General features: G+C 33.7%; 4 protein-coding genes, 1 long non-coding RNA gene and 1 pseudogene across 9 annotated transcripts; 4 read left to right on the top strand and 2 right to left on the bottom strand.

Moving 5' to 3' along the window:
* Window positions 1-584: 584 nt before the first annotated feature.
* On the bottom strand, window positions 585-3428 carry LOC114375448 (protein STRICTOSIDINE SYNTHASE-LIKE 13-like). Its single transcript, XM_028333228.1, has 4 exons — window positions 2539-3428; window positions 1909-2193; window positions 1645-1812; window positions 585-1175 (listed from the first exon to the last, which is right to left on the bottom strand). Exons 1-4 carry the CDS (start codon window positions 2916-2918, stop codon window positions 776-778), a joined length of 1233 nt encoding a protein of 410 aa, XP_028189029.1. The 5' UTR covers window positions 2919-3428; the 3' UTR covers window positions 585-775.
* A 1019-nt stretch (window positions 3429-4447) lies between these two features.
* On the top strand, window positions 4448-7461 carry LOC114377077 (pentatricopeptide repeat-containing protein At4g21065-like). Of its 5 annotated transcripts, none has more exons than XM_028335468.1 (2): window positions 4448-6726; window positions 7329-7461. In XM_028335468.1, exon 1 carries the CDS (start codon window positions 4498-4500, stop codon window positions 6214-6216), a length of 1719 nt encoding a protein of 572 aa, XP_028191269.1. In that variant the 5' UTR covers window positions 4448-4497; the 3' UTR covers window positions 6217-6726; window positions 7329-7461. The 5 variants fall into 5 exon arrangements, with proteins under 5 accessions (XP_028191269.1, XP_028191268.1, XP_028191271.1 ...); XM_028335467.1 differs by having other exon boundaries at window positions 4448-6719; window positions 7329-7460; XM_028335470.1 differs by having other exon boundaries at window positions 4448-6719; window positions 7326-7416.
* LOC114373401 lies at window positions 6393-8691 on the top strand (annotated as a pseudogene).
* A 3730-nt stretch (window positions 8692-12421) lies between these two features.
* Window positions 12422-15049, top strand: LOC114376644 (B-box zinc finger protein 24-like). Its single transcript, XM_028334848.1, has 3 exons — window positions 12422-12932; window positions 13481-13780; window positions 14510-15049. The coding sequence occupies exons 1-3, from the start codon at window positions 12750-12752 to the stop codon at window positions 14744-14746; spliced, it is 720 nt and encodes a 239-aa protein (XP_028190649.1). The 5' UTR covers window positions 12422-12749; the 3' UTR covers window positions 14747-15049.
* A 2870-nt stretch (window positions 15050-17919) lies between these two features.
* On the top strand, window positions 17920-20292 carry LOC114375764. The gene is made up of 3 exons (XR_003658838.1): window positions 17920-18151; window positions 18974-19018; window positions 19397-20292. It is a non-coding gene; the product is annotated as an uncharacterized LOC114375764 (long non-coding RNA).
* Window positions 20174-24033, bottom strand: LOC114375763 (probable fructokinase-4). The gene is made up of 4 exons (XM_028333617.1): window positions 23532-24033; window positions 21443-21775; window positions 20644-20760; window positions 20174-20530 (listed from the first exon to the last, which is right to left on the bottom strand). Exons 1-4 carry the CDS (start codon window positions 23943-23945, stop codon window positions 20399-20401), a joined length of 996 nt encoding a protein of 331 aa, XP_028189418.1. The 5' UTR covers window positions 23946-24033; the 3' UTR covers window positions 20174-20398.
* Window positions 24034-25971: the final 1938 nt, after the last annotated feature.

The raw sequence follows: 25971 nt of genomic DNA, 5'->3' as shown, positions 1-25971 counted from the left end.
TATACAATACTCATTTCATGTGTAACAGTTTGAGTTTGTATGCTTCCAGAAGGTATCAGGTTAGAGAGGTAGAACTTATGCGCCTAAGCGTCTGGGTACACCTTGTACACATCCAATGCTTCCTTGCAATGATAAATATCTTTTGTTGTTAAATAAAAAGTAACAATTTAAAATATATCTATACTTTTATATGCTAACAGGCTATTGAAGTATATATTATTAAAATAAATTTATACAATCAGTAATTATATTTACATGGTGTGAAGTTATTTTAATTTAATTATTAATCTTGAATTATATTATTAGGTATATAACTATAAATATTTGAACAGAAAATTTCATTATTTCATTGTCTATAATAATTTTATTTGACTTCATCATATTACCTCTTGCCAAATTTTATACTTAAAAAATGTATATATTTTACTTAAATAGTTAATAAAAATTAATCTTTCATTCTGAAAGGGTACAAAAAATCAAAGTTGATTTATTCCAATAAATCAATTTCAATTTTTTTACGAAAGAAAGTTAAAAATTATTTTAGAAATTTAAAACTTAATTTAACCAAACATAAACATTTTATAGGCGTGGAAGTTGTAAAGTCTATCTTATTGATTACCATTATCAATGTACTTTTACAATGAGAGTGAGAGAGTGAGATAATGCGATTCCACCATTTAATATGACTAGAGGAAAATCCTAAATACACACACTACAACATCATAGTTGAGAAAAGAGAAATGGATAGACGAAAGAACAAATTATAAGGTTTTAATTAAGGGTAAGATAAGGTGGCAATATGGTTATGAGCCACAGTTCCAATCCAAAGCTTCCCTTGCTCCTCTCTGACTTCGCTGACCAGCTTCATGACCTCACCCTTTTGATCTTCAAGAACTTCCAAAACCTCTCCCTTGTCGTCCAGAAGTGAAATCACAGTGTACATTTTCATCCCCATCGCTCTTGCTAACAAGCTCATTCTTATGGGCAAACGGAAGTAGATGTTCCTCAACCATGGATTATGACTAAGAACTTCTTGTGCTGGAGTGCGACAACAGTCTATTGCCACCCAGAATTGTCCCTTTTCGTTTATTCTTACGTTGTCTGGAAACCCCGGAAGGTCAGCTAATAGTTCCACACTTCCACTTTTAGGACCCTCTGTCCAAAGCTTCATTAGCCTGTCATCGTGTCATTTTGGAATGAATGTGTTACGTTATACATATTACATATAGAGCACATATTGTATATATTCTTATCTAATTACAATATATTTTTTCAACCCAGAGTATCTCTCACTAATTAAGAGCTAAAGAATAATTTCTCTATATGCTAAAATCTATCCAAAGGATTGATTTCTTTTAGATATTTTTCTATATATATGGACTTTAAAATCAAATTTTGATAGTATGTTTAAAGGACATGGTTACGTGGACTATGTCACATTATATTGATAACCTAAACTATTATGAATGATAACGGTATGTAATATGAACCATGATTTCTACTTGACTGGTAATGTAAAATTTTGATTGGAAAGTGCATACAAAGGAAATTCGTGCATTCTTAAAACCAATTTTTTCCTCTAATCCATTTTCGAATTTATCATTAATTTTTAGCTGGGATTTGTGTTAGGAAAGATATAATCACCTGCAATTGGTGGTTTCAGTGTAGAGAAGGAAGGAGTGGTCTTTAGAAAATTGCACTCCATTAGGAAAAGCAAGGCCATCCAATACAACATGAGTTGTTTTAGTTGGAGGATCATATCGGAGGAGCCTGCCAGTAGCTTCTCCTTCCAATAATATAAAGAAGTGTGCACTGTAAACAAGTAAACAATAATCCATTGAAAACAATAAGGAGTGCATGAATATATTAAAATAATATGAGTGAATGGTATATATAACAAATGCTTACACTCTGTTGTATCTTTTGCTGGTGTCTGTGAAGAAGATGGATCCGTTCTTATGAATGTCAAGATCATTTGCGAAGAGAATGGGCTTTCCTTCAACATGGGTTGCCAATGATGTAGCGAGTCCCCCATTAGGTCCAACCACAAGAAGTCCATAGTATGCGTCTGCTATGTATAGATCTCCATTCACTTTGTCAAATCTTAGGCCTAGGGGACGCCCACATGTTTTCTCATGCTTCCATTGCTTCGCAGTGGTCGAATCATTGCCCCTAAAGCAAAGCTTCTCCGTCCTTTAAATTAAGACACAATAGTACTAATGTCATCAACATCAAATATGAATCAATAGATATATAGAATAATAACGTTTTAAGAATATGTTTAGCTATATAACATGTGAATTAATTTGGTAGATTGTTAAAAAAAATAAAATTGTACGATACCATTTATGTCATTTACTGAAGATAATATTGTTTGAGTGAAGTATGAACAGAACAACAAAACAAACTTTGGACTTGAAACTATTGGTTTAGCTAAAACAAACTTATGTGAGTTGATTCAGTATTGGGGATTGTTCAATTTATAGACTGAATTTTGGGTCAAAGAGAAGAAGAAATGAAGGTTTTGGTGATAGTTACCAATTAGATGTGACAACTGCAAATGTTTCCCAACCAAGTTGCTCCCCCATCCATCGAACAACGCGTCCATCGGCTAAACCAGTGTAGGGGCCACGACCCATGTGATCGAACTCGAGTGACTCTGGTCCAAAGACTTGATTCTTGAATTCTGATTTCCCATGAAGTGCTAATCTGCTCATGTTGTCCCTAGGCCAATTTTTCATGACTTGGTGGTATGGTGCAATGCTATGCTTCACGGGTCTGAATTCATGCTCAGACACTGGACCCAGATGAAAAGGGTCCATCATAACAAGGCCTAAAACCAGAACAACAGCAAGAACAAAAGGGTGTTGGAGAAATGTTTCATCCTTCATGAGTAGTTTTATTTTTATCTTCTCCATGCTGGAACGATGTATATGGACTTGATGGCGAGAGAACGAGAAATTAAAGCGGAGAAAGCCAGGGTTTAGGTGCAATGCTGATTGTCTAACTTGGTAGAACTAGAAGCACTCGGTGGAATTTCGTATTTGAAAGATTTGAGAGAGTTGAAAACATGCGTTGTTCATGACAGCATTTTAAGGTTGGGAGTAGGTTGGTCTATCGTTGTCCATGATGATCGCATTGGAAAACAACATTTGCTTTGCTGAAAGTGTTGTTGTATTTTTATTCCCAATTGTCATTTGTGCTGACTCATGAATAGACAAAATGACATATAACCGTCAGGATTATGAACTTATGATGCTGTTGAGCGAATCTCGGTGACGAATAATGTTATATGCAAACAGGTTCTTTGCAGGTTACTTATCTCGATTTCATGAACTAACAGCAACATGTGTAGCCCCAATTGCTTCTACCAACAACCGTGCTTTAATTGTGAACTAGGATTTGGTACGGACATTTCTGACTATGCACTATGCTACACGTATACGTATTTAGGCAAAATGAAATTTGACCCTCACCTTAGAACTCTTGTTTATACTCACTATTGCTACCTAATTGTAGCAAAAGCAAGAAGAAAAACAAACTATAGAATTGGCCATTTTATCAAAATAAACATGTCTAAAAGTGAACAATTATAATAAGAAAAGGCAACGGAGTTGCCATGATCTTCTTCTATTCCATAAAGGTGATTCATTTTCTGTCAGACAAACATGAATACATTTTAAAAACTGCAAAAATGAAGAGTGGAACTGGTCGTAGTTGACTGCTAAAAGACCGAGAAGATGGGATGACTCTGCAAGTACAAATATCTTACTGCCTGTCCTTACCACATTAATAAGTAAGTATTCATTTAACTATCCATTTTCAATCCATAAGTTAACAACTACCTTAAAGCAATTGTTAGGAAGAAGATGTTCTGTCATAGAAATCCGTAATAGGGGCAATTATCATTCTAGTAGTGGTTATTGTAATAGGGGTATGGTTATTGTAGTGGTTATTATAGCGGTTATTATAGTGGGACCGCATACATACAATTGTGTATAAAAGTTCTAAGAATCAATGAATAAGACAAAGAGAGAAAAGAATTTAAAAAAATTAGTTTGTAAGGAAGTCTTGTCCTCGAAACCAAGTAATATAGTTTTTTCCCCTCTCTTAACAACACACTGGATCAATACAAGTTATTTATTAATCAGACAAGAGATAATCACTTTTAGATATGAGACGAAATTGATTATATTGTTCTGGGTTGAGGGAGTGATGGCCTGGTGGAGGAGGTTTGTCGGTGTGTTGTGCTTTGCGTGTCTGAGGAAGACGCCGAGGATGAGGGGATGGACTGGGACAAATCTGCTAGTTTTTTTTAAAACAATTAATGATAATTTTTAGCCGTTATTATTTTACATTAATTAATTCAAAATTATAAAATTGACAGATTGACTAACGTTGCCGACGGAAATAGGAAAAAATAAGTAAAATAAGATATTTTAAATTAAAAATGTAAGGATTTATCTTCTTTTTATCTGATGAGCTTGGGCGTGTGGAATGGAGGTGAGAAGCATGTGGGAAGCTCTGCAAGTCCACGGGCAAGTAGTGAAATTAGGGATGGGGCACAAGGATGCGTCGCGTAAGTTGTCTAAGGTCTTCACCTTCGCCGCTCTCTCCCCCTTTGGCGACCTCAACTACGCTCGTCTTCTTCTCTCCACCAATCCCACTCTCAACTCTTACTACTACAACACCCTCCTTCGCGCCTTCTCCCAAACCCCCCTCCCCACCCCTCCCTTCCACGCCCTCTCCCTTTTCCTCTCCATGCCCTCCCCACCCGATAACTTCACTTTCCCTTTCCTCCTCAAATGCTGCTCTCGTTCCAAACTCCCTCCTCTTGGTAAACAGCTCCACGCTCTCCTCACCAAACTCGGCTTCGCCCCGGATCTTTATATCCAGAACGTCCTCCTTCATATGTACTCCGAGTTCGGCGACTTGCTCCTGGCTCGCTCCCTGTTTGATAGAATGCCTCACAGAGACGTTGTTTCCTGGACCTCCATGATTGGCGGCCTTGTTAATCATGACTTACCCGTTGAGGCCATCAATTTGTTTGAGAGAATGCTGCAATGTGGTGTAGAGGTGAATGAGGCCACGGTTATTTCTGTTTTGAGAGCCTGTGCTGATTCTGGAGCCTTGAGTATGGGGAGGAAGGTCCATGCTAATTTAGAGGAATGGGGAATTGAAATTCACTCTAAGTCCAACGTTTCCACTGCTCTTGTTGATATGTATGCCAAGGGTGGGTGCATAGCGAGTGCGAGGAAGGTGTTTGATGATGTTGTCCACAGAGATGTTTTCGTTTGGACTGCAATGATTTCTGGCCTCGCCAGCCACGGGCTTTGCAAGGATGCCATTGACATGTTTGTTGACATGGAAAGTTCTGGGGTAAAACCCGATGAGAGGACAGTGACCGCGGTTTTAACAGCGTGCAGGAATGCAGGCTTGATTCGCGAAGGTTTCATGTTGTTCAGTGATGTGCAAAGGCGTTATGGGATGAAACCTTCAATTCAGCATTTTGGCTGTTTAGTGGACCTTCTTGCTAGAGCAGGGCGTTTGAAGGAAGCTGAAGATTTTGTTAATGCAATGCCCATTGAACCTGATACAGTCCTTTGGAGGACCCTCATATGGGCCTGTAAAGTTCATGGTGATGCTGACAGGGCCGAGCGGTTGATGAAGCACCTTGAGATACAAGACATGAGGGCTGATGATAGTGGAAGTTACATACTTGCTAGCAATGTTTATGCATCCACGGGAAAGTGGTGTAACAAGGCAGAAGTGAGGGAGTTGATGAATAAGAAGGGACTAGTGAAGCCGCCAGGAACTAGTAGGATTGAGGTTGATGGTGGTGTGCATGAGTTTGTGATGGGAGATTACAATCACCCTGAGGCGGAGGAAATATTTGTCGAATTGGCTGAGGTGGTGGATAAGATAAGAAAAGAAGGGTATGATCCCAGAGTTTCAGAGGTCTTGCTTGAGATGGATGATGAGGAAAAGGCCGTTCAGTTGCTTCACCATAGTGAGAAGCTGGCTCTTGCTTATGGACTAATCAGAATAGGTCATGGGTCTACAATCCGGATTGTGAAAAACCTAAGGTCTTGTGAGGACTGTCACGAGTTTATGAAACTAATCTCTAAGATATACAAAAGAGATATCATAGTAAGAGACAGAATACGTTTCCATCATTTTAAAAATGGAGAGTGCTCTTGTAAGGATTATTGGTAGCTTCAGAATTGTCCTTGTGAAGAATGCCCACTGTACTGTCACATTGACAAATGCAGATGCCAAAGAATGTTCCACAGTAGCATGGCAAACAAAACATGCGAACAAAAAAAAGTTGTGAAGAATGTCCCGTGTACAGTCACATGACCTACTAGCTTTGATGCCTAATACGGGCATTGATGAATGCAAATGCCAAAGCTGAGCCGTGATCGCAGATTCTGATCAAATGTCAATAAACGGGAAATTTTGTTATCAATAAGGTTCGTTATATTGGATAATGAGCATTCCAGATCGGATATACTTCGATCTATAATCCATGACAAACGTCCACGTTCAGAGTGTATATTAGTCATCATAATAATTTTTGGGACAAATTCATTGGTTTCTAATTTCTATTCGGTTATGCCTAATAAAACTAATTCAGAAAGTATATAAAAGAGGAGCAGCTGCAATCATTCTTTGGAGGTTCTTTGGTCAGATACTGTGAGCAATTTACAGAACTGCAGGTATGGGGTAAGGATGTGTTTGTAACGCTACGCTGTGCTTTTGCATAATGATAATTATGTAATTATGTGTATTGCATTCTTTTTTTAGTTAAAGATGTTGACAATAATATTGAGTGCATTTAGTAATCATGAGGGCTTTTGCATAATTATGTGTATTGCATTCTTTTTTTAGCTAATTTGTATTATTGAGTTTATACTTTGATCTAATCGCATATTGTCAAATCATTAAAAGGTTTAACAATTATTGGTTATTATTTTCAAAGTTTTAACTTTTTGGTTAGCTGACAAATACTTATGTAGATAATATTGTCAAAAAACTTTAAGAGTGAATCAAAAGTATACTCTTTGATAATTATTGGACCCTTCTTCCTGCTGAGACATGCCTAATGTATTCATGAAGTTAAGAATAAGAATACAAAGCTGCGTATTCTACTAGGACACCTTTCTGCTCTTGGTGGTTTATGTAAATATTGTATTGTCTAGATTGAATGCTTTTACAATATATTTGTTTTGGTGTATGGCGTCACAACTTTTTTTCTTCACAACTTTAGGCATCAAACGATCCAAATAGTCAAGTTAGGAAGGTCATTGATAATGAGTTTCCAGCAGGTGATAAACCTTTTGTGTGGGCCTTCAACCTTCAACTCCCAACCAAGGATAACTATAGTGCCATCGCATATTTTACAACCAAAGAGACAGTCCTTGAGGATTTGCTAATGGACAAGTTCTTGAAGGGTGGCAATGCATTCAGAAACTCGAGACTTAAGCTGATTGCCAACATTGTAAAAAGTCCTTGGATTGTCAGAAAAGCTGTTGGAGAGCAGGCTATTTGCAAATTGGGCGTGCCCTTTCCTGTAAATATTGCACGGGGGAGAATTTCATAGAAGTAGATATTGATATAGGGTCTTCCATGGTTGCAAGTGCAATAGTTCATTTGGCATTTGGTTACATTTCAACATTGACTGTTGACTTGGCTTTTCTTATTGAGAGCCAAGCTGAATCAGAGCTTCCAGAAAAAATATTTGGTGCTTTCAGATTTTCTGAACTCGATCCTGCTTCAGCTAGAACAATTGAGCCATCAGATGTTGTGAGTTGTGACAATGCACAAACATCTTTACCTACTAGATTGTGGAAGTCAATTGGACAGGGCTTTTCCCATATTCTTCATTCAGGTCCTCAAGAAGATGGCTCTACTTCTGGTTCAGAACATACTAACGATGTAGATCACAAAGATAATCCAATTGACATCACGAACTGGTGAGTTTTATGTAGTTGTGATATCCATTTTGATAACTTGATCACAGATGCTTTGTAAATGTAAGTCCACTGCTGAAACATTCTGTGTTTAAAACTTCTGCTTCTCAACTCAGAACTGATTTATAAACATGCCCGGTATGTACATAGGCTGGTTTAGCATTCTCTGTGTGTTTCTAACTGATCTTGATAGCCTTTCACGTCAAACTACAATTACTATTACAGCATGCTCTCTTTCCTTTATAATGTGGCTTTATCTCCAAAGCTACATCACTACAAAAGACATTAGGAATATAAGTAGTCGACATATACCTAAATCATTGTTTTCCCAAATCCCAAGTATAAACATTACCTTAAGTATCTATTAAGTTAGCTGTCCCCTTACTTCATATGACCTTAAAGGCCTTATATTTCCTACATGTTTTAATCATTTTCTATTAATGATTTTGTTTGCAGATATACTGGAGGAATTGAAAGGGGTATGGAGTTCCATTTGAGGTCATTATTCTTTTAGCCATTTTTTTTTATGATTCGGTTCATAGCATCTGTTGTATGTCTTAATTCTTGCCTATGGCAGTATTTTGCAATACTACAGAAAGGTAGAAAACTCAAGAGTGGCCCCATTTTTTTTGGCTGGATTATTATGTATATCTTTAAAGTAAATTCTTCTGTTTATAGTTGACGAGTTAGTCTTTGTCTGGCAATTAAAATCACGACATTTGTTTGTCTGGGGTAATTTTGTGGCTGTCTGAATTAGAATTGGTTCAACTTTTTAAGCTGGATATTATGAATATTTTCCTTGACAATTATTCAATAAATTCTTCTAGATGGGAAATAAAAAAAAATTGACGTCTAAAATGGACATTACTTGGTCAGCTGGGCATAGCATAGAATCTAATCTATTATTGAAATTAGTTGTACCTAAAAAACCGAACTGGACTAAGTGTGTTTGGTTTCATAAGTAATGATATATTATAGCATTTCATAATTTTTGTTTACTAATTTAAAATTAATTGAAAATTAGAAGTATGAAAAAGATTCATTAAATAAGAAGTGAGATGAACAAACAGTTATAATAAAGAATGTGCAAACGAATGTGTTAGAAAGTAGTACTCCTGTGTTGCTGGCATTTCTCTATAAATTATATTGAAAATGTTGAGGTCCTATCCCCAGTAATGCTAATTACCATCCATATTTTGTAACTTAGGCCCATGTGTGAATGCCCGACGTTTTTATTTAAAACCAAATGGAAGTATGGCTAATTTTGTAATGGAACAAAATAACTAGAGTAGTCTATTCGACTCAACTGTTTTTCTCTGAAAATCTCATGAACCTATGTATTTTTATTTAAATTTCTATTGTAACTGCATTCTTAGAAAATCAAATTCATGTTCCCTGAGCAACTTTCATTAACTAATTTAGGTATTTAATAGAAGCAATATTTTATTTTTTTAATATTAAAAATGAGAAAATAGTAATTAATTACTTTTTGGCCAATAAATGGTTAATTATAAAAATAGATGAGTTTTGTTGTGTTAAAACAATATAGATTTAATCACACACAAAAAAAAGCAATTAATAGATTTAGAGCATCGCCGATTAAATACTATGTTACTCCACAAAGATCTCCAATGATCTTAATGAACTCATTCATAATTAAGACATATTATGATCATAAAATGGTCACTATTTCAAACATACTATCTATACTAGTTAAAATTTATCAAAAAAATATAAAATTGAGACAAAAAATTGTTAAATAAAATACAAGGCCGACTAAATTTTATTATTTTCAATAGATTTTAAGCAACAAGAGAGAATACTTTTTAAAGAGTGTTAGCATTTCTAAAAACAAACATTTTAATTTGAAGTTAGATAACCTAAAAAAATAAAATAAAGTTGGGATTCCTTATTATGAAGATTTTAGTTTCGTTGACCTCAGCTCTATACAACAATGGGGAAAAGGAAAATCAAATTTTCTCTCATTTTCATACTTGCAACACTTTTTTAGGTATCGGAATGTGTTTGCAAGTATATTCTCAAACACACACTTGCCAAGGAGCATAAGCATTACCTATTACTAACCTTCAAGGAGAATCAAGATTTGTCTCCGGTTGCAACAATTATTTTAAACGAGAAAGTTATTTTCTCAATGTATATTTCGTGTTTAAAGAATAGAATTTTTTTTCTTATCTGAAAAAGAAATAAAATTTATGATAAAGAGGGGAAAAGAAAAACTATGGAACTTTCACATGTACCTTTTCCTTTTGAGATTACTGATTAAAAAGACTTGCATGCATATTTCTAAATATTAGCCGCTAGTTTTAAACAATACTACCAGCTTATTCATTCATTCATTTATTTATCATAAGCCACGAAAGGAATTTCAAGAAACTAATTGTTCTTGTTGTTGACAAGAGTCAACTAATTGTAATTGGTAGCGTATGTGTTACGCTTGGATATCTTTGTTACTATTTTGTTGCCAGCCACGAGTTGTAATGTAGTAGTTTGTGCATAAAATTCCATACACATGGTGAATAAAATTCCAATCTTGAAAATATAATCAGAAAAAAAAAAAATAATACTCCATGCAACTTTTGAATTTCGTTATTCATTCATTCATGAAAGGAAAGGAAAACCGCACTGCAAGTTTGTGCATTCATTGCCTTTCAACGGTAGTTAAAATTACCTACGAAAAAACACCTCTCGGGAATAATTAATTAACGTGCCAATTTTCAAGAAGAATTTATACGCATCAAACTAGAGTATGAGGTTTTGCTAATTAATCTTGAGTGAAACCAAGCTACCAACCCGGTTACATTAATTTCCTCTATGGTTTAACCACCAAGCCAAGGTTATCTAAAAAATCAAACCAATATGTGACTATATAAATCCTTTTGTAGTGGCCAGTGTTTTTTCACGGCCACACACATGTGATGTGGTTCTCATCATTTCTTAGTTCTTTTCTAATGAGACACTCCAAAGTACGTCCCAATGCACCTTCTGATGATCAATCACCCCAACTAACGTACAATCCGCAACTTGATCATGGAGGGTGGTCTAGGCGTGGTCGTGAATTTTGTGAGGCAAGAAGAGCGTTTCTGAATAGTTACCATTTGAGTTTGGAAAGAAAAAACAATGGTAGCTTCAAGGAAAAGTTGAAGAAGTCAGTGAAAGAGGTTAATCAAGTCGCAATGGGAGTTGTTTTGGGCATGCGTCGTGGGGTCTCCAAGAGAAGGGTTGGCATCAAGGTTTTTAGGATCAAAATGTCTTCACAGTCGCTGGTTCTTGTTACCTTAAGATGTTTTATCCCATGGTTGAACAAAACTAAGGTTATGTAAAGATTATAATATATATATATATATCTTTTTAGGTGTTGTTTATATTGTTATTTGATTAAAATTGGAGTTTTGTCGATTAGCAAGATGAAATTACTCTAATTTTAATTAGAAAATGACACTAACAACACCTATATAAAATTGTATTTAAATTTTATCCATTATATAATAATCACGTATCTTGTATGTGGACGTAATGTTTTATATTTTTTTATCTGTAAAAATAAAAAATCATAAAAATAATTTATGATAATTTACATAGTTAAATCTCTTTTCATAAATCAATCTTACAAAGAATTATCAACCTATAACTAGAATAAGTTATCTCGATCATGCTTTCCTAATCTTTGAACTGTTGCCTACTAGATTTGTGACAACACATGTGTACTTAAAAAATCTGTCCAAAACTGTTTTACTTTGTTTCTCCACGGACCACCACTTCATTTTAGATTAATTGAAAATTTCCATATTTGAAAAAGAAGTAACCGGCCAGGTTCCAAAACCACTTCATATAAACTAGTAAGTTTTCCATAGACTATAATTTGCAATAGGAAAAGTTAAAGAACATGAGTTAATCAACAATCTTTCCATTTAATCCATACAAACTAACATGATATAATAAATTAAATTATTATCTTTTAAAAATCTAAATTATTATAAGAAACATTTTTTTAAAAAAAAAGAGAATTTTTTTTCAAAACAAAATTGTTATGAAACTGTGGCCGTGTGATTCCTGAGTTTGATAACGATTCATTCCATCCAATCATTTAGAAAGCATGGGATGATATGCCAACTTGTTGACTAGCAAAATATCAAATGCAAGGATAGTTAAACATTTAAGTGTCTCTTTATTTCAATGTTGGAAAATTGGCAAACACACAAATTGATAGTAATTGAGATTAATCCATATTCACAATTATTCAAAATAATTAGTTGTATCCGATTTTAAAACATACATATAAGGCAGCTGTCTTTACTAGTGATAGAATATCTAGAAAATATAGTGGCCACTCAAACATGGTTTGTACTTTGTTGATGCTTCCACAGCCACACACAAGTTTGACAAGTTAACCCCACTAATCCGTGTTGTTTTTCTATTTTCCTTACAGAAACTGATATGCAACATCCAAATCCTTATCTTTGCATCCCCACCAGCTCTTAATCCTCATCCAGACACTTCCTTTTCTGTGTTCAACAGTTTCTTCCCACATTAAATACCAACTGTGTATTGTACTACAAATGTTAACTATGTTCTTCTTCTTTTTTTGTTCTCATCTCCACACCATGTCCTAATCTTTCTACACCACATCGTTCTTCATTTTTGGCTTTACAAAACTACCGTGTCTGGTAAAGGGTTCGTTAACATTTCCAGTGAAAAAAGTTGTTAGCTAAAAGAAGACCAACTTTTTAGTGTTGTAGAAGGAAGAGAAGAGTTAACATGAAAATTCAGTGTGATGTGTGTGAGAGAGCTCCGGCAACAGTGATTTGTTGTGCGGATGAGGCAGCTTTGTGTGCCAAATGTGACGTTGAAGTTCATGCTGCAAACAAGCTTGCAAGCAAGCACCAAAGGCTTCTTCTTCAATGTCTATCAAGCAAGCTTCCAAGATGTGACATTTGCCAAGTAAGCACCTCAAATATATTTGTGTCTCTTCTAATTTTATGTTATAAAGTCATCTCTCAATCAATTCATGTGCTAGTTTTATGTTGAGCTTGTTAGTTTTTACTAATAAATATGTTCATGATATTATACCATTTTACTAAAACTGTGTGAGACTGCCGATTACTGTGTTAATTGAAGCATAAGCACTACCAATGAAGTGAGTCTCTCTCTCTCTCTCTCTCTTTTGTTTTCCAATTGAATCTATTTAAGCATCAAGTGAGAATTCTTTTTTGTTTCTTAAAGACATTGTTAAATACACTTTCTGCTGGTGCATGGTGAGAATGTAGCTTGCTATTTTCTAAATCCTTGTGAAATGTATTATGTAGAAACTTGTAGACTGAATTATACCCTTGACACTGGGATCTTGAGTTAGGTTAACTGATGAGATCTGGATTAGGATATTTCGTGTATAGTGTTATGAATTAATACCTCTACTGATGGATATTGTAACAAGTTTCTTAGAAGTATTGCTCATTTTGTTCTTTCCTTTCTCCTACATATACCAACAGGACAAGCCAGCATTCATATTTTGTGTTGAAGACAGAGCACTCTTCTGTCAGGATTGTGATGAACCAATTCATTCAGCCGGAAGCCTTTCTGCGAACCACCAGCGCTTCCTTGCTACTGGTATCCGAGTGGCATCGAGTTCTAATTGCACCAAGGACAATGAAAAAAGTCACTTGGAGCCTCCTACTAGGAATGCACAACAAGTTTCTGCGAAAATTCCTCCTCACCAAGTGCCTAGCTTCACTTCCTCTTGGGCTGTTGATGACTTATTGGAACTAACAGCCTTTGAATCACCTGAGAAAGTAAGACAGCTTTATTTCATAATAATAATTTGAGTTACATAATACATATACGTGATGAACTAACTCAACTAAGTAATTGGAGTGTTATAACTGAAAGGTGTTAATAGTAGCGTTACATGTTTCATTTGTTGTCTATAGACATCTTTGAACAGCCATATAGAACAATAGCATAGTCGTATCCAATCATCATGGTACATGTGAACATTATAATTGTGTTTAATGTGGCTGGAAAATGTGAAAAAATTGATTTATTGTTTTCTTATCAATCCAATTAGTTTTCCGTTGATTCTTTGTTGATCAAGAGATTGATAAGGACAAAAATTACATTGAAGAGTTTTCCTTGAACTGATGATGTATAAATGATTGTCTTGTGCCTCCTTACTTATTTTGGCACTGCCTGTGCATAATCAAGCATTCAATTTTATATGAAAGAACCATCAAGGTAGTAGAGGCTAGTTATGTTTACAGAATAATTAGGCAGCAGTAGGTTAATAAATAGTAAATAATAAATAATTTTGTATTGAACCCCGGGACTTGATTTCAGTTTTATTTTATTTTTGATAATTTGATATATACTTTGAACTATATGCATCTGCACTTTATTCTGTTGAAGGGCTAATGACATGGAAATTTTGATCCTGGCCTTTATGAATAGTTAACTAGTTACTTAATGATGATGTGCCTTTTGCCTTATAATATTTGTAACTCCGACTTTATTTCTGTGTTCAGAAGGAATCTCTGCAGTTTGGAGAGCTGGAATGGCTTACAGATGTGGGTATTTTTGGTGAACAATTTGCTCAGGAAGCCTTGGCTGCAGCTGAAGTACCTCAGCTTCCAGTAACTCATAACAGTAGCAGTGTTGCTTCATACAGAACTTCCAAATCCTACATGTCCCACAAAAAGCCTAGGATTGAAGTCCTAAATGATGATGATGATGAGTATTTTACTGTGCCTGATCTTGGCTAAGTGTGTGGCTTGCCATATGGGATGGTGCATGCATGATTGGAAAAGATTAATTATGGGAAAATAATTTTTTTTTCTTTTTTTAAAAGCTATTTAGTGAATTGTCGAAAAAGATTATTGTTTTCTCAAAAAACTATTCCATTCAGACATGTTGATATGTTGTATATTCAATTATTCATACTTCACTAACAATAATTTTCACAAGTTGTGTGGAGTTGATAAGTATTGTACTTGAGGTGTTTTTTTTGCTGGATAGCATAGAATCTATGCCTTTGGGGAATAAATTATCCTTGTCCTTATGCTTCATACACTAAGGGGGATTCTCCCACGGTCACATCTTCCCCAATCCCCCACCAAATTGAGACATCATCTTCCCCAATCCCCCACTAAGGGGCATTTTGTTTGTATGCATCCCTAATGTCTGGAAGAGCGTTTGTATGCATCACCTTTTCACAATTCAGATGTTTGCGACGAGAATTAAACTCCTACAATACTTAGTAAGTCTTCTTATTTTAAATTTAACTTAATCTTGGAACTATATCAATAGGAACCACATAAATAGTGGTAGAATGTATATTTAAGCAAACAATGTTGTTGAATTTACTCTAACGGGGATATCCAATCGAGCCCTAGCGTTAAATTATGAAAAAATAAGGGAACAACCGACAGTTATACTCCCTTTTGTTTCTAAATATAAGATATTTTTAACTAATTCATGTATTTGGAAGAAATGTGATTAATTTAAATAATAACATTGAATTTATTATTAATTTTTATTATTTTTTTAAAATTACACTTAAAATTATCATGATTCCATCATCTTTCTCTTTCCACTTAATTATTTTATACTAATTAATGATTGTGTGTGCTAGTCTGATTCTTTAATCCTTGTTATAGAGAGATAATTTATCTTTTTAATTCATAACATTTATCATAAAGTAATCAAGAGTATATTGATTAAGAAATAATTAATGTAAAAGATAATTTAAAAGAGTCTTTATAAGAAGGGACAAGTAGATTTGAGAAAAAAGTGTTATATATAAGGGTGATAATCAAATTTCTTTAATAATTTTTTAGTAACTTCTAACTATGTTCAACATAAGTCATGTTCAACAAAACATTTAAGTTATGTTCTAATTGTTTCTTTTGATAATTGAAAAGTTTATTTGATTATTTGGTAAACAAACGTTTATAATAACTTCTTAGTAGTTTTAGCGTTTTTTGAAACACTACTTTAAATAAAAATTTTAAAATTTTTATATTTTTTTTATTTTTATCTTCTATATATTTATTCATTTTCCTTGTTACCTTTTTAAAATAAATCATGATTTTATTATTTTTCTATCATTTATATTTTTTAACTACTTTAACAATTAATTTTACCAAACACTTTTAATTTAATAAATTAGTTTTTTTAGCTTCCAGTTATTAACAAAATTTTTAACTTTCAACTTCTAATTAACTTTTCAACTAATTTTGTTGAACATAGTCATAATATCATAAACAAAATCTTCAAACCCTATTAGCATTTTTTTTCATATCATTAAGCTTATGTAAAATTTTTCAATACTATTATTATACTTCTCTCATTATATTAGTTTTGCTAAAATATATTTTTCATTCTTATAAAATTATCACTCCATGTAAATTCTTTTCGTCTGATTTTCAATTATGAAATTATAATGTTTTTTTTTTTGGGAAGTTAGGTTTGAGTGATTCCAACCCAAGTGTATGATATTTGTCAACTAAAAACTTAAGAAGAGAGATACGATTTTCTTTCTACGTTTCACTTCCGCTTATGCTTCTTCTTCATGTCCGCCCAACTCTTTCTCTGCCTCCTCAACCATGTCATGCATTCACCACCACCATCACCGCGTGTGTTCAGCACCACCCAGCGTCGCCATCACCTATTGTTTAAGATCTATGCACCTTCATCTTCTTTATTATTTTAAGGATATGGATTAAAAAATTAAAAATCATATCATTTATTTTAAAGTGTACTTCTAATTTAATTATATATGTTGTAGTTTTAAATTCTACCAATAAATTAAAATATTATATTTTTTATGATTATTGTTTATTTTTTAAGGTTAATTATGATTACAACTAAGACTTACTGTTTGATCTGTGTATCACGTGCAATTTTGAATCGATTATGTCTTTTGAGGTATAAATAAATGAGTAGAAAACAAAAGGCTAATGAAAAAAATCTAATTACTTTTTAAGATAATGAACTTTTTTACTAATTAAATCTATTATTGATTAATATAATAATCACAGTTATGTAAAAATATAATTTTTATTTAATATTTAGTGTTTTGTAAATCTTTCCTTTAATGATAATAAAAATATTGTTAATATTTTTATTTTGTAATCAATTTTATTTTATGTTTGAAATACATTTTATGTATTAAAATACCTAAACTGCAAACATTTTTTTACAACCAAAAGCATGCATAATTTATTTGAGCTTTTCAAATCCGGACATTTTATCTGATATCATTTTGGATTTTGTTGACAGAAACAAAATTAACAGCTTTGGTTCATGATCGACTATTGAACACAAAAAGGTAAATGATTTAGAGTCTCAAAAGAAGAGAAGCTAGCATAGTCGATTGGCAACTTTGCAAAAAGAAATGAACGACAAGGTTAGTTTGTCTCTTTACAAACTTGATGGAATAATTTGGATTGAGAGAGAGAATCTTTCTACACTCTCTCTAGTCTCTAATGATAGCGCCAAGCTCAGAAAAATCTTGGTCAGCCCTTTAGAATTTATCTCCACTGTGCTGATGCTCTTTCGGAAACAACAGATTCTCTTTCTCATTTTTTATTTATTTGTTCGCTTTTCTTAATTTGCAATTTTGGATTTACTAATCTACCTAACTTTGATAATTCAAAATTTGTAAAACTTTTGGATTGAATTGGGCCCGGCGTTGGATCCAAAAAATCCTTCAATTCCTTTCTCTCTCTAAAAAATCTCAATGTACATTTTTATACAAAAATAAAAAAAATTGTGTAAATAGAAAGAAAAAATAAGTGTTTTCTTTTGGTATGGAAGAATACTATCTTTGCCTCTTTATATTAGATTCATTTAATAAATTCACAAGAATTTAGAAAATTAATTTAATTAATAACATTAAATTTAGCAATATTATATATATATTGCTAGACTACGTTGGAATCATGCCTCAGCTTCAACACCTTCTGTGTGTTGTGTTCACTCTTCAGATGATGACACAAACAGAGTAAAGCCAATTAGTATCGATTCAGCGGCTGTTTTTAACGATATTCTCACCGCCGCAGGAACCAAAATCTACGGATGATCCTAACGCCAACGCCACGTGTCAGAGCTCTTCCTCTCCTTCTGCTCAGTAACTGCATGGACATCACTGTGCCAACCTTGAATGGGTAATCCTCATTCCCTTTCAACCACTTTACACTCCATAGTTCGTAGACCTAGCATGGAATGTTGCACAGATTGCATTTAGTAGTATGTAGTATGTTACAGCTTATACTTTTTTTCTGTTGGAGATTCTTTCAAGGACTGAGTTTATTCAAATAAAATGGTTGGCTACACTGTTAATCTGTTATATTTAGTTACCCTGAATGAATGTCAATGAAAAGTAGTTAGTTAATACTGTCACATTAGTATGTCATGGTAATACACTCAGTCACTCCCTAAAACTAGATTCTACATAGCTATTTTCTTTTTCTTATTCCTTATTAAACATGTAATTTGTGATGGGACTATCTCATTTTAGTATGTTTTATTTGCTTCAGATGGCTTCTAGGCTACCCGGTGGTCTATCTGTTTGGCAAGGAGCATATTTCTGATGCCATTTATAATCTTGCAACCAAATATCTTCATATTTTTTATGCCATTTATCCATGCTTTACGTTATGAAACTTCCATTATATGTTTGATGTAGAAATTGTTTTAAATTCTCCAGAACATAGTTTGTGTTGAAATTTTTGTTCAGAAAAGCAGAGTAGGAAAAAAGAGATAACAAGGATAATGTGATATCCACTTTTAGATGTTTTATGCCAAGAGTCAAAGAGGTGTAATGTATATGCTTGCCAACTATTCAATGTTCAAACTAATTGGGATTTGGAATGGTATCATTGACTTACAACCTATATTGGATTAACCAAAGGTGGCAATCTTTCATTTGTTTTTCTTGTTAAACAATTTCTCACAAATTGAGTACATTAAAATTTGAGTTCTTGCAGGAATAGTACTCTCAAGAAAGGGACTCAAGCAGAAGAGCTGTTAAGGTAAATACTACATTTTTGTATTTGTTAATATCATAGTCAGTTAGAACCTTTGGCAATCGAACTAGAGGTGTGGCTATTGACAAATTGAACTCCATATGGGTGGACTTTAGTTGTAGTGAATGGATATGAAATCCACTGAAAGCATTTTGTGACCTGGGCCAAGCTAAATCTTTGGTAATTGTGTGAGACTGCAGTCTGTTCTAAATCTACTTTAAATTTTTCACTCAGTTATGCATTTGGTTTTAGTTTTGATAATCATCGTCATCATCATCATCGGTTAGTGTGACAGATTACACAAATAATGGATTAAATTTAAAATCATACGAATGCTATTTAGTCTATCGGCAGATTATTGACATTTTAAGCACTTTCGAACAGTTTTTCACTGCCTTGTGATCTAAGCATGAGAGGGAGCAATGAACAATGGGCAGAAGCTTTTCTGGCTCGCATGCAAGCAAAGTGGGAAAGGTGTGCAAGTGCTTGGAAGTCGTTAAAGATGGAGGTTATTGAGTATCATCCTCAAGCTATCGTGTTATAAATGTCCCCCTCTTCTAGGCTCTACCTGTCAAAATAGACTTGAATCCCACCAAGTACAGGGTGTGTACTTAAAAAAAAAAAGAATGTATGTAAATGAATTCAAATAAAAGGAAACATTTATCAGAAAATATATTCCTTAGCTGGATATCATACCTCATTGCAACTTGCTTGCCACATGTATTATATAATAAAATTGGGTAGTTACATGGAGTTCCGAACCAAATGAACTTTATGTATTGTATATCTTTCAAGAAGACGTACTAATCTATTATATTGCCAAATTCTACTCTGTAAGAAATAAATTGATCTCCTCACGCACACGCATGATGTTATTTGACACTACTTTTGAAACGTGTAGACAATATCCACGAAATAGAAATGTGATTTATGTAGAGCTTTAGGTATTGTAAATAGAAATGGCATGTTCAAAGTTCCTTATAAGTGATGAATACGACCCATGAATCATTCTTGTTCGTATTACTGATTTTTTGAACTGCGTAAAGACGTAAAGTCAATCGGTTGGGCTTTCGCTCCTCTATTTTCTTCTTCAAATGATTGGTTGCAAAAACAGTTTGCTGCAAACTTAAATTGAACAGTTAGACAGAAGACAATTTCAGCTGTTTAAGTTGCAACTATGGGCCGAGCTTATGATTCAAATTTTCATTCAATCGCTAATCTCAAAATTTGAAAGAAAGCGTTATTTGGCAAAACCTGAAAACAGTGCATAGGAGAAAAAACAAAAGTTCCCTCCTAAACTTATAGCAAGCAAATCCAACGGAAAATTTAAACATTAGGGGAAGAAAACGAAATCATGCTAGCACTTTTGCATTTTGCCAAAAGATTCTATGACCCCCCTTTGATCAGTTTCAGTGCAGCCTCCTCTTTGGGAAGGGCCGGAATTGCTCCCTTTTGGGTAGTTGTAATAGCTCCACATGCATTTGCAAACTTCAGTACTTCTCTTAACCTTGGTTCATCCTGCAATCAGAAAGTTAAAATAAGTCAATCACTATTTAAAAAGGATCTTTACAAGTATCTATTGTAATTTTATCAAGACACTTGTATTTCCATTGGGGTAGCTAAGCACTCACTTCAAGTATGGACTGATCATCGACAATCTTGGCCAATAAAGCACCAACAAAGGAATCACCGGCACCAGTTGTATCAACTGTATTGACATGGAAAGCATCTACCGATCCTTTGAAACTCTGGTTTTATGAAAAAACGGGGAAAGACAATTATTGTTTCCAAACACAATTATTGCAAATTGAGATCAACATTCTTCAGTTTCAAGGCAAAAGTACAATACACATCATTACAAAACATAAAAAATATATATATATAAAAATAAAAAACTGAACGCAGAAAGCATAAAATAAAAAACTGAGTTTATGCAGATAACAGATGCTAATGATATATACGATGCAAAAAAAGAATAGCACTCCACCAGAAGGTGTAAGTGAATAAATATATATAGCCATCAACAATTTTTAAGGTGAGAGATGGCTTCATGACAAAACGTTATGCTTAAAAGTTTAATCTTTACAAAGGTGAGATGGAAATTCCAGAGCTACCATGAATGACATAACAGGTGAGAATAAAGTGCAGAGCGGTTTAATTTATTTTGATTTGATAAAAAAAAAAAAAGGGAGGGAAAGAATGTTGAGAAGCAGAGAAACACGTGGTGGCCCAGCCTGAAAGCAACTTTGTTTACAAGCCTATCCATTGCAAAAAGCATACAAAATGACCGCGACACATCAATGACATCAAAGCTAACCAAACAGATATCTACGGATCTACCATACTGTGACAGCACTAAAGCAACTAACGTTCAACAGAATAGTAAAATAACAAAGGAATAGGTAATTAAAGTGAAGGGTGGGTTTTTACCTTGGTGTAGTATCTGGAACCATGTTCCCCAAGAGTGACAAGGAGCAACTTCAAATTGGGGTGCCACAATGACAAAGCAGATTCATCATCAATCTTGTCACTTCCTGTGAGGAACTCAAGCTCCGCATCACTGACCTTGATCAAATCAGCCTTCTCCCAAATGCTCAGTATTTGCTTACGAGCTTCCTCAGCCGAAGGCCACAAAGGTAGACGAAGGTTGGGGTCATAGGAGAGCAAGCACCCAGATTCCTTGGCTACTTCCATTGCCTTCAAGTGTGCTGATCTGCATGGCTCCACGATCAAACTGATTGATCCGTAATGGAAAACTTTTGCCTGAAAAGGTCAACTTTCACTTAGCCACCCACCTCATACTGCTAAATGGTGCTAGTATATATATATCACTTTAACAATGGTCAATAATGTCCGTTGAATACATAATTGATTTAATTGTACCAGCATGAAATAAGCCGCTAAATCATACAATTTTTTTTAATTATTTGTTAGTGGCATAGTACTTGCTAGTTGTCAGGCTGTAAAATATGGACCCACAGTTACAGACTGATAGACCTTCACTGACAAGCTAAGGATAAATAATTATACCGTAAAATTATTTCCTTCACTTTGGAATCCTTGTACATTATTCTGACATCCCCTCTATCTAATAAAAATATACTTACGCTCCGCTCCCTAAGGGGTGTTGATGTAAATGTAAAAACAAAAAGAAGCTAAATTTGATTCTCCTAATGTCGAAATATACTGTATGTAATATGTAATGTGACTCCTTTTTCATTAAGAGCAATAACTTAGTCCAAAAGAAAATAGACATGCCATTGTAAGGCTAATGTTGTTATTGAGAACTTACAAAAAAAAATTGTTATTGAGAAAAAAAAATAGACAAATTAAAGAATTATATTAAACATTTTAAAATTGACGATTAAAGAACTATATTGAAAAAAATTAAATAGAAGGATCAAGTTAAACAAATTAAAAAATAGAGATAAGAAAAAAAATGCTGCAACTTTCAAACAAAATAGAGAAATAAGAAAAATTATTTAGTATGAATTTTTAATTACAGTAAAAGTTAACAACTTTGTTTTAAATTATTTTTTTTACACAGATTGATATAAGATGGAGGCAATAACACCTTTATCGGTTCCACCGATCACTGGGTATATCTCGGGATTCAAACAAACCACAAAATTCAATGCAGCTAAAAAATAAACAAATTTACAACTTTTCTGAATATTTTGAATCAAATCCGCAAAGTAAAAAAATCATAATAGTATTAATTAGTTGAAGAAAACAACTTGTGAAAAAGAAAAGAGAAAGCCTAGAATCGCGTGGGAGTGTTGGTCAAAGCCAACACAGCAAGATATAGCACGGTGACTAAACAAACGCAGAAATCCAAACCAGCAACAGTCAAATACATAACACCACCAAGCGCATAATCCATCGTCCTAGCGCGTGGACAAACACGAACGGCATAGAAAATCTTATAAAAAGATTTGTTTTTTGACAGAATAAAAAAAATTAAAAAATTGAAAACTCCACGACCTTCGTTGTGCTCTATGTTTGTTTTGTTGGGTTTGAAGGAATCCAATTACTACATGTACATGTTTTGTTTGATTTGCAGTGATTTACGGTTGAAATTATTGCTATGTGTATTTCAATACAAATTTAACCGATAAAAAAAGTAAAATCTTGATTCTTTTGCGGACTGATTTTATGCACTATTGAATCAAGAGGCACGTGCCGCCATATTTCATCAACCCCACCCACTTACCTACGCGACCTTCATTAATAGGTAACGGTCATTTTTTCAGATTTAAAAAAAAAACAAAAATCATCGAATTTCACGAACTTTAAATGTGAAATTGTAAATCCTAGATCTAGTAGCAGGGCCCACTACACGGAACCTGACGTGGCAGTATCTACCACCCTAAGCCCACGTGTTCCCTCACGCGCGTGACCTCACGGATTCTCCCCTCACAGATCACACATCTCAACTCATACATGGAACAAAGACTTCGTTTTCAGGGAAAAGGTTAAAAATTTTCCGAGAAAGTTAAGAGAGGGAAAAGATGCATACAGATCTGATGAGTTCGAGATTGAGTTCTTCGGGCTTGAGGAGCATGTCGGCGCTGGGGTTTCTGTAGAACATGAACTCACGCTCCCCGTCGGCGCGTAGGGTCACGAAGGCCAGGGCGGTGCGTGCGCCCTGGTCAAAGTTGATGCCGTCGGCGCGAACGCCGTTTTCCTTGAGGATTCCGGCGAGCATGTGGCCGAACTCGTCGTCGCCGAGCTTGCCGACGAAGGCGGCTTTGCCGCCGAGGCGCGACACGGCGATGGCGACGTTAGCGGGGGCGCCGCCGGGGGCCTTGAGGAAGCCAGGGGCCTCGGCCAGGGACACGCCAGAGACGGTGGGGACGAAGTCGATGAGCATCTCACCGAAGCTGACGATGAGGCCGGTGCCGGTGGCGGGGACGCCATTGTTCAACGCCATGGGGAGAGAGAGTGTGTTTGGATTTTGGAACACTGTTTTCGAGAGAGGAGAGAGGAGAGTAAAAGAGGGGTTTGGTGGAGATTATATAGAAGGGGTTCTGTTCTGTGTTAAGGGTTTGGCTTTAATTATTATAGAGTATAAAGTATTATTAATTAACTAATTAAACTAATGCAATTTGATGGGCAATTTGTTGAATTTTGGTGATAAGTCATTGGTTTCGGTTGGGGCGTGAATGTTGATGGATTTGGACTCTAACCTCGGTTTTAAATTCAAACTTGCTTTTCGAATCCGAATATTTCATAATTTTTTTTCATAAATTAGATGTATCTTTTATCAGAGTAACATAGCCATAAATTTTATTTTTTCTTTCTTTTTTTATTTTTAAATTTCATTGATATTTTATTTTTTTAATTGCTGTTATGAAATAAAATATTATTATTTGGTTAAACGTGAATTAAATCGATAAATTAACAGCTCAGCTCACTTAACCTATTATAACACAACGAGTCAAGTTAAATATTTTTTTAAATATAAAAAATTAAAGAAAGTTTGGTTGACTCGGTTTTTGAAAATCCTTAATGAGCTAACCGGAGTGAGCTAGATTAACTCACTTTTGATACATTTAATTAAAAACATGTGTTATGTTTAAACATAAAGACTAAGAATTTTTTTTATAGAAATTAAAATATAAAAAAAGTATTTCCAAGTATTAAAACATATTTAGCCTTATTAATAAAATATTGAATCATTAGCCCACTTGTATAAGTGATATCTAACATAATAAAAAAACATCAACGTATTAATACAATAATACTCAAGTTGATTTCTTCTAATGAAAAAAAAAAAAAAAAACCTCAAGTTGGTAGTAACCATTAGATATAGAATTTCTTAAATGAAAAGTTAAGTTAAAGGGTATTATTGTCTTTTAATTTTGCCATTGTTGGTGATATCATTGAGCTCTCACCCCTCCCCCACCTCATCCCCCTCATTGGCAATCAGGTGCCCCCTCCAATTGTTAGTATGTGGAAAATAATTATGGACTATTTAAAACAGCCAAAAATGTAAAAGCCATATGTGTTTCTACTACATTAATATCGCTCACTTCAATTTCTAAACTGATTTTAAAAATTAAAAGATTAAATTAAATTATTTAATAATTAGAAGATGAAATCAAATTTCAAAGATAAGTTAAATGACTAAATCAGTATTTTAGAAAGAAAAAAAAAACTCTCAACCTTACGTAATTTGCACGTTTGTACAAATATATATATATATATATATATATATATATATATATATATATATATATATATATATATATATATATATATATATATATTATCATTACATTGACGATGATAAAAAAAAGATATCATCACATTGATGTTGTATCATCAGTATCATGCATGTTTTACGTTGTCGTTAAACGTAAGCGTGCATGTTTTTTCAGTTTATGATTTAATAATTTTAAAAAATTATATATTAGTTTTAGTGTAGATGAACTTTTAAATATTAAAAATAAGTTATATTTCTATTTAATAATAATGTGAAATAAATTAAAACATGCTTTATTGCATATCACTTCAAAATAAGCACTAATATAATATGACTAAAAATACCATATTACGACCAAATCATGATGAGAATCAATTTTTTATAAATAAAAATTTAAACTAAAAATAATTTTAATCATACATATAAATAAGATTATTAAACTTCAAAGTTTACTCGCAAGACTTTTATGGACTCAACTTGTGAAATCAACTCGTACACTCATAAGAGTTCACTTCATATAAAAATAATAACAAAATATTTATAAATAACATATCAATTAAACATTTCAATAATATAATAAAATAAAATAAGAGATGTTATTGTAGTGGTAGATCATGATCATCGAGTATTAGAGATAAAAAAATTGGTATTCGAGAATAACATAATTTTTGGTGAGTTTTTTTAACTTAGTGACTTGTTAAATTCGTTGATAAATTCAAAAAAATCTATCAAATTTACTCAAACTTTACAT

Source organism: Glycine soja, chromosome 11, assembly GCF_004193775.1.
Source record: "Glycine soja cultivar W05 chromosome 11, ASM419377v2, whole genome shotgun sequence".
NCBI classification, from domain to species: domain Eukaryota; kingdom Viridiplantae; phylum Streptophyta; class Magnoliopsida; order Fabales; family Fabaceae; genus Glycine; species Glycine soja.
This window is presented reverse-complemented; position numbering and strand designations above follow the sequence as displayed.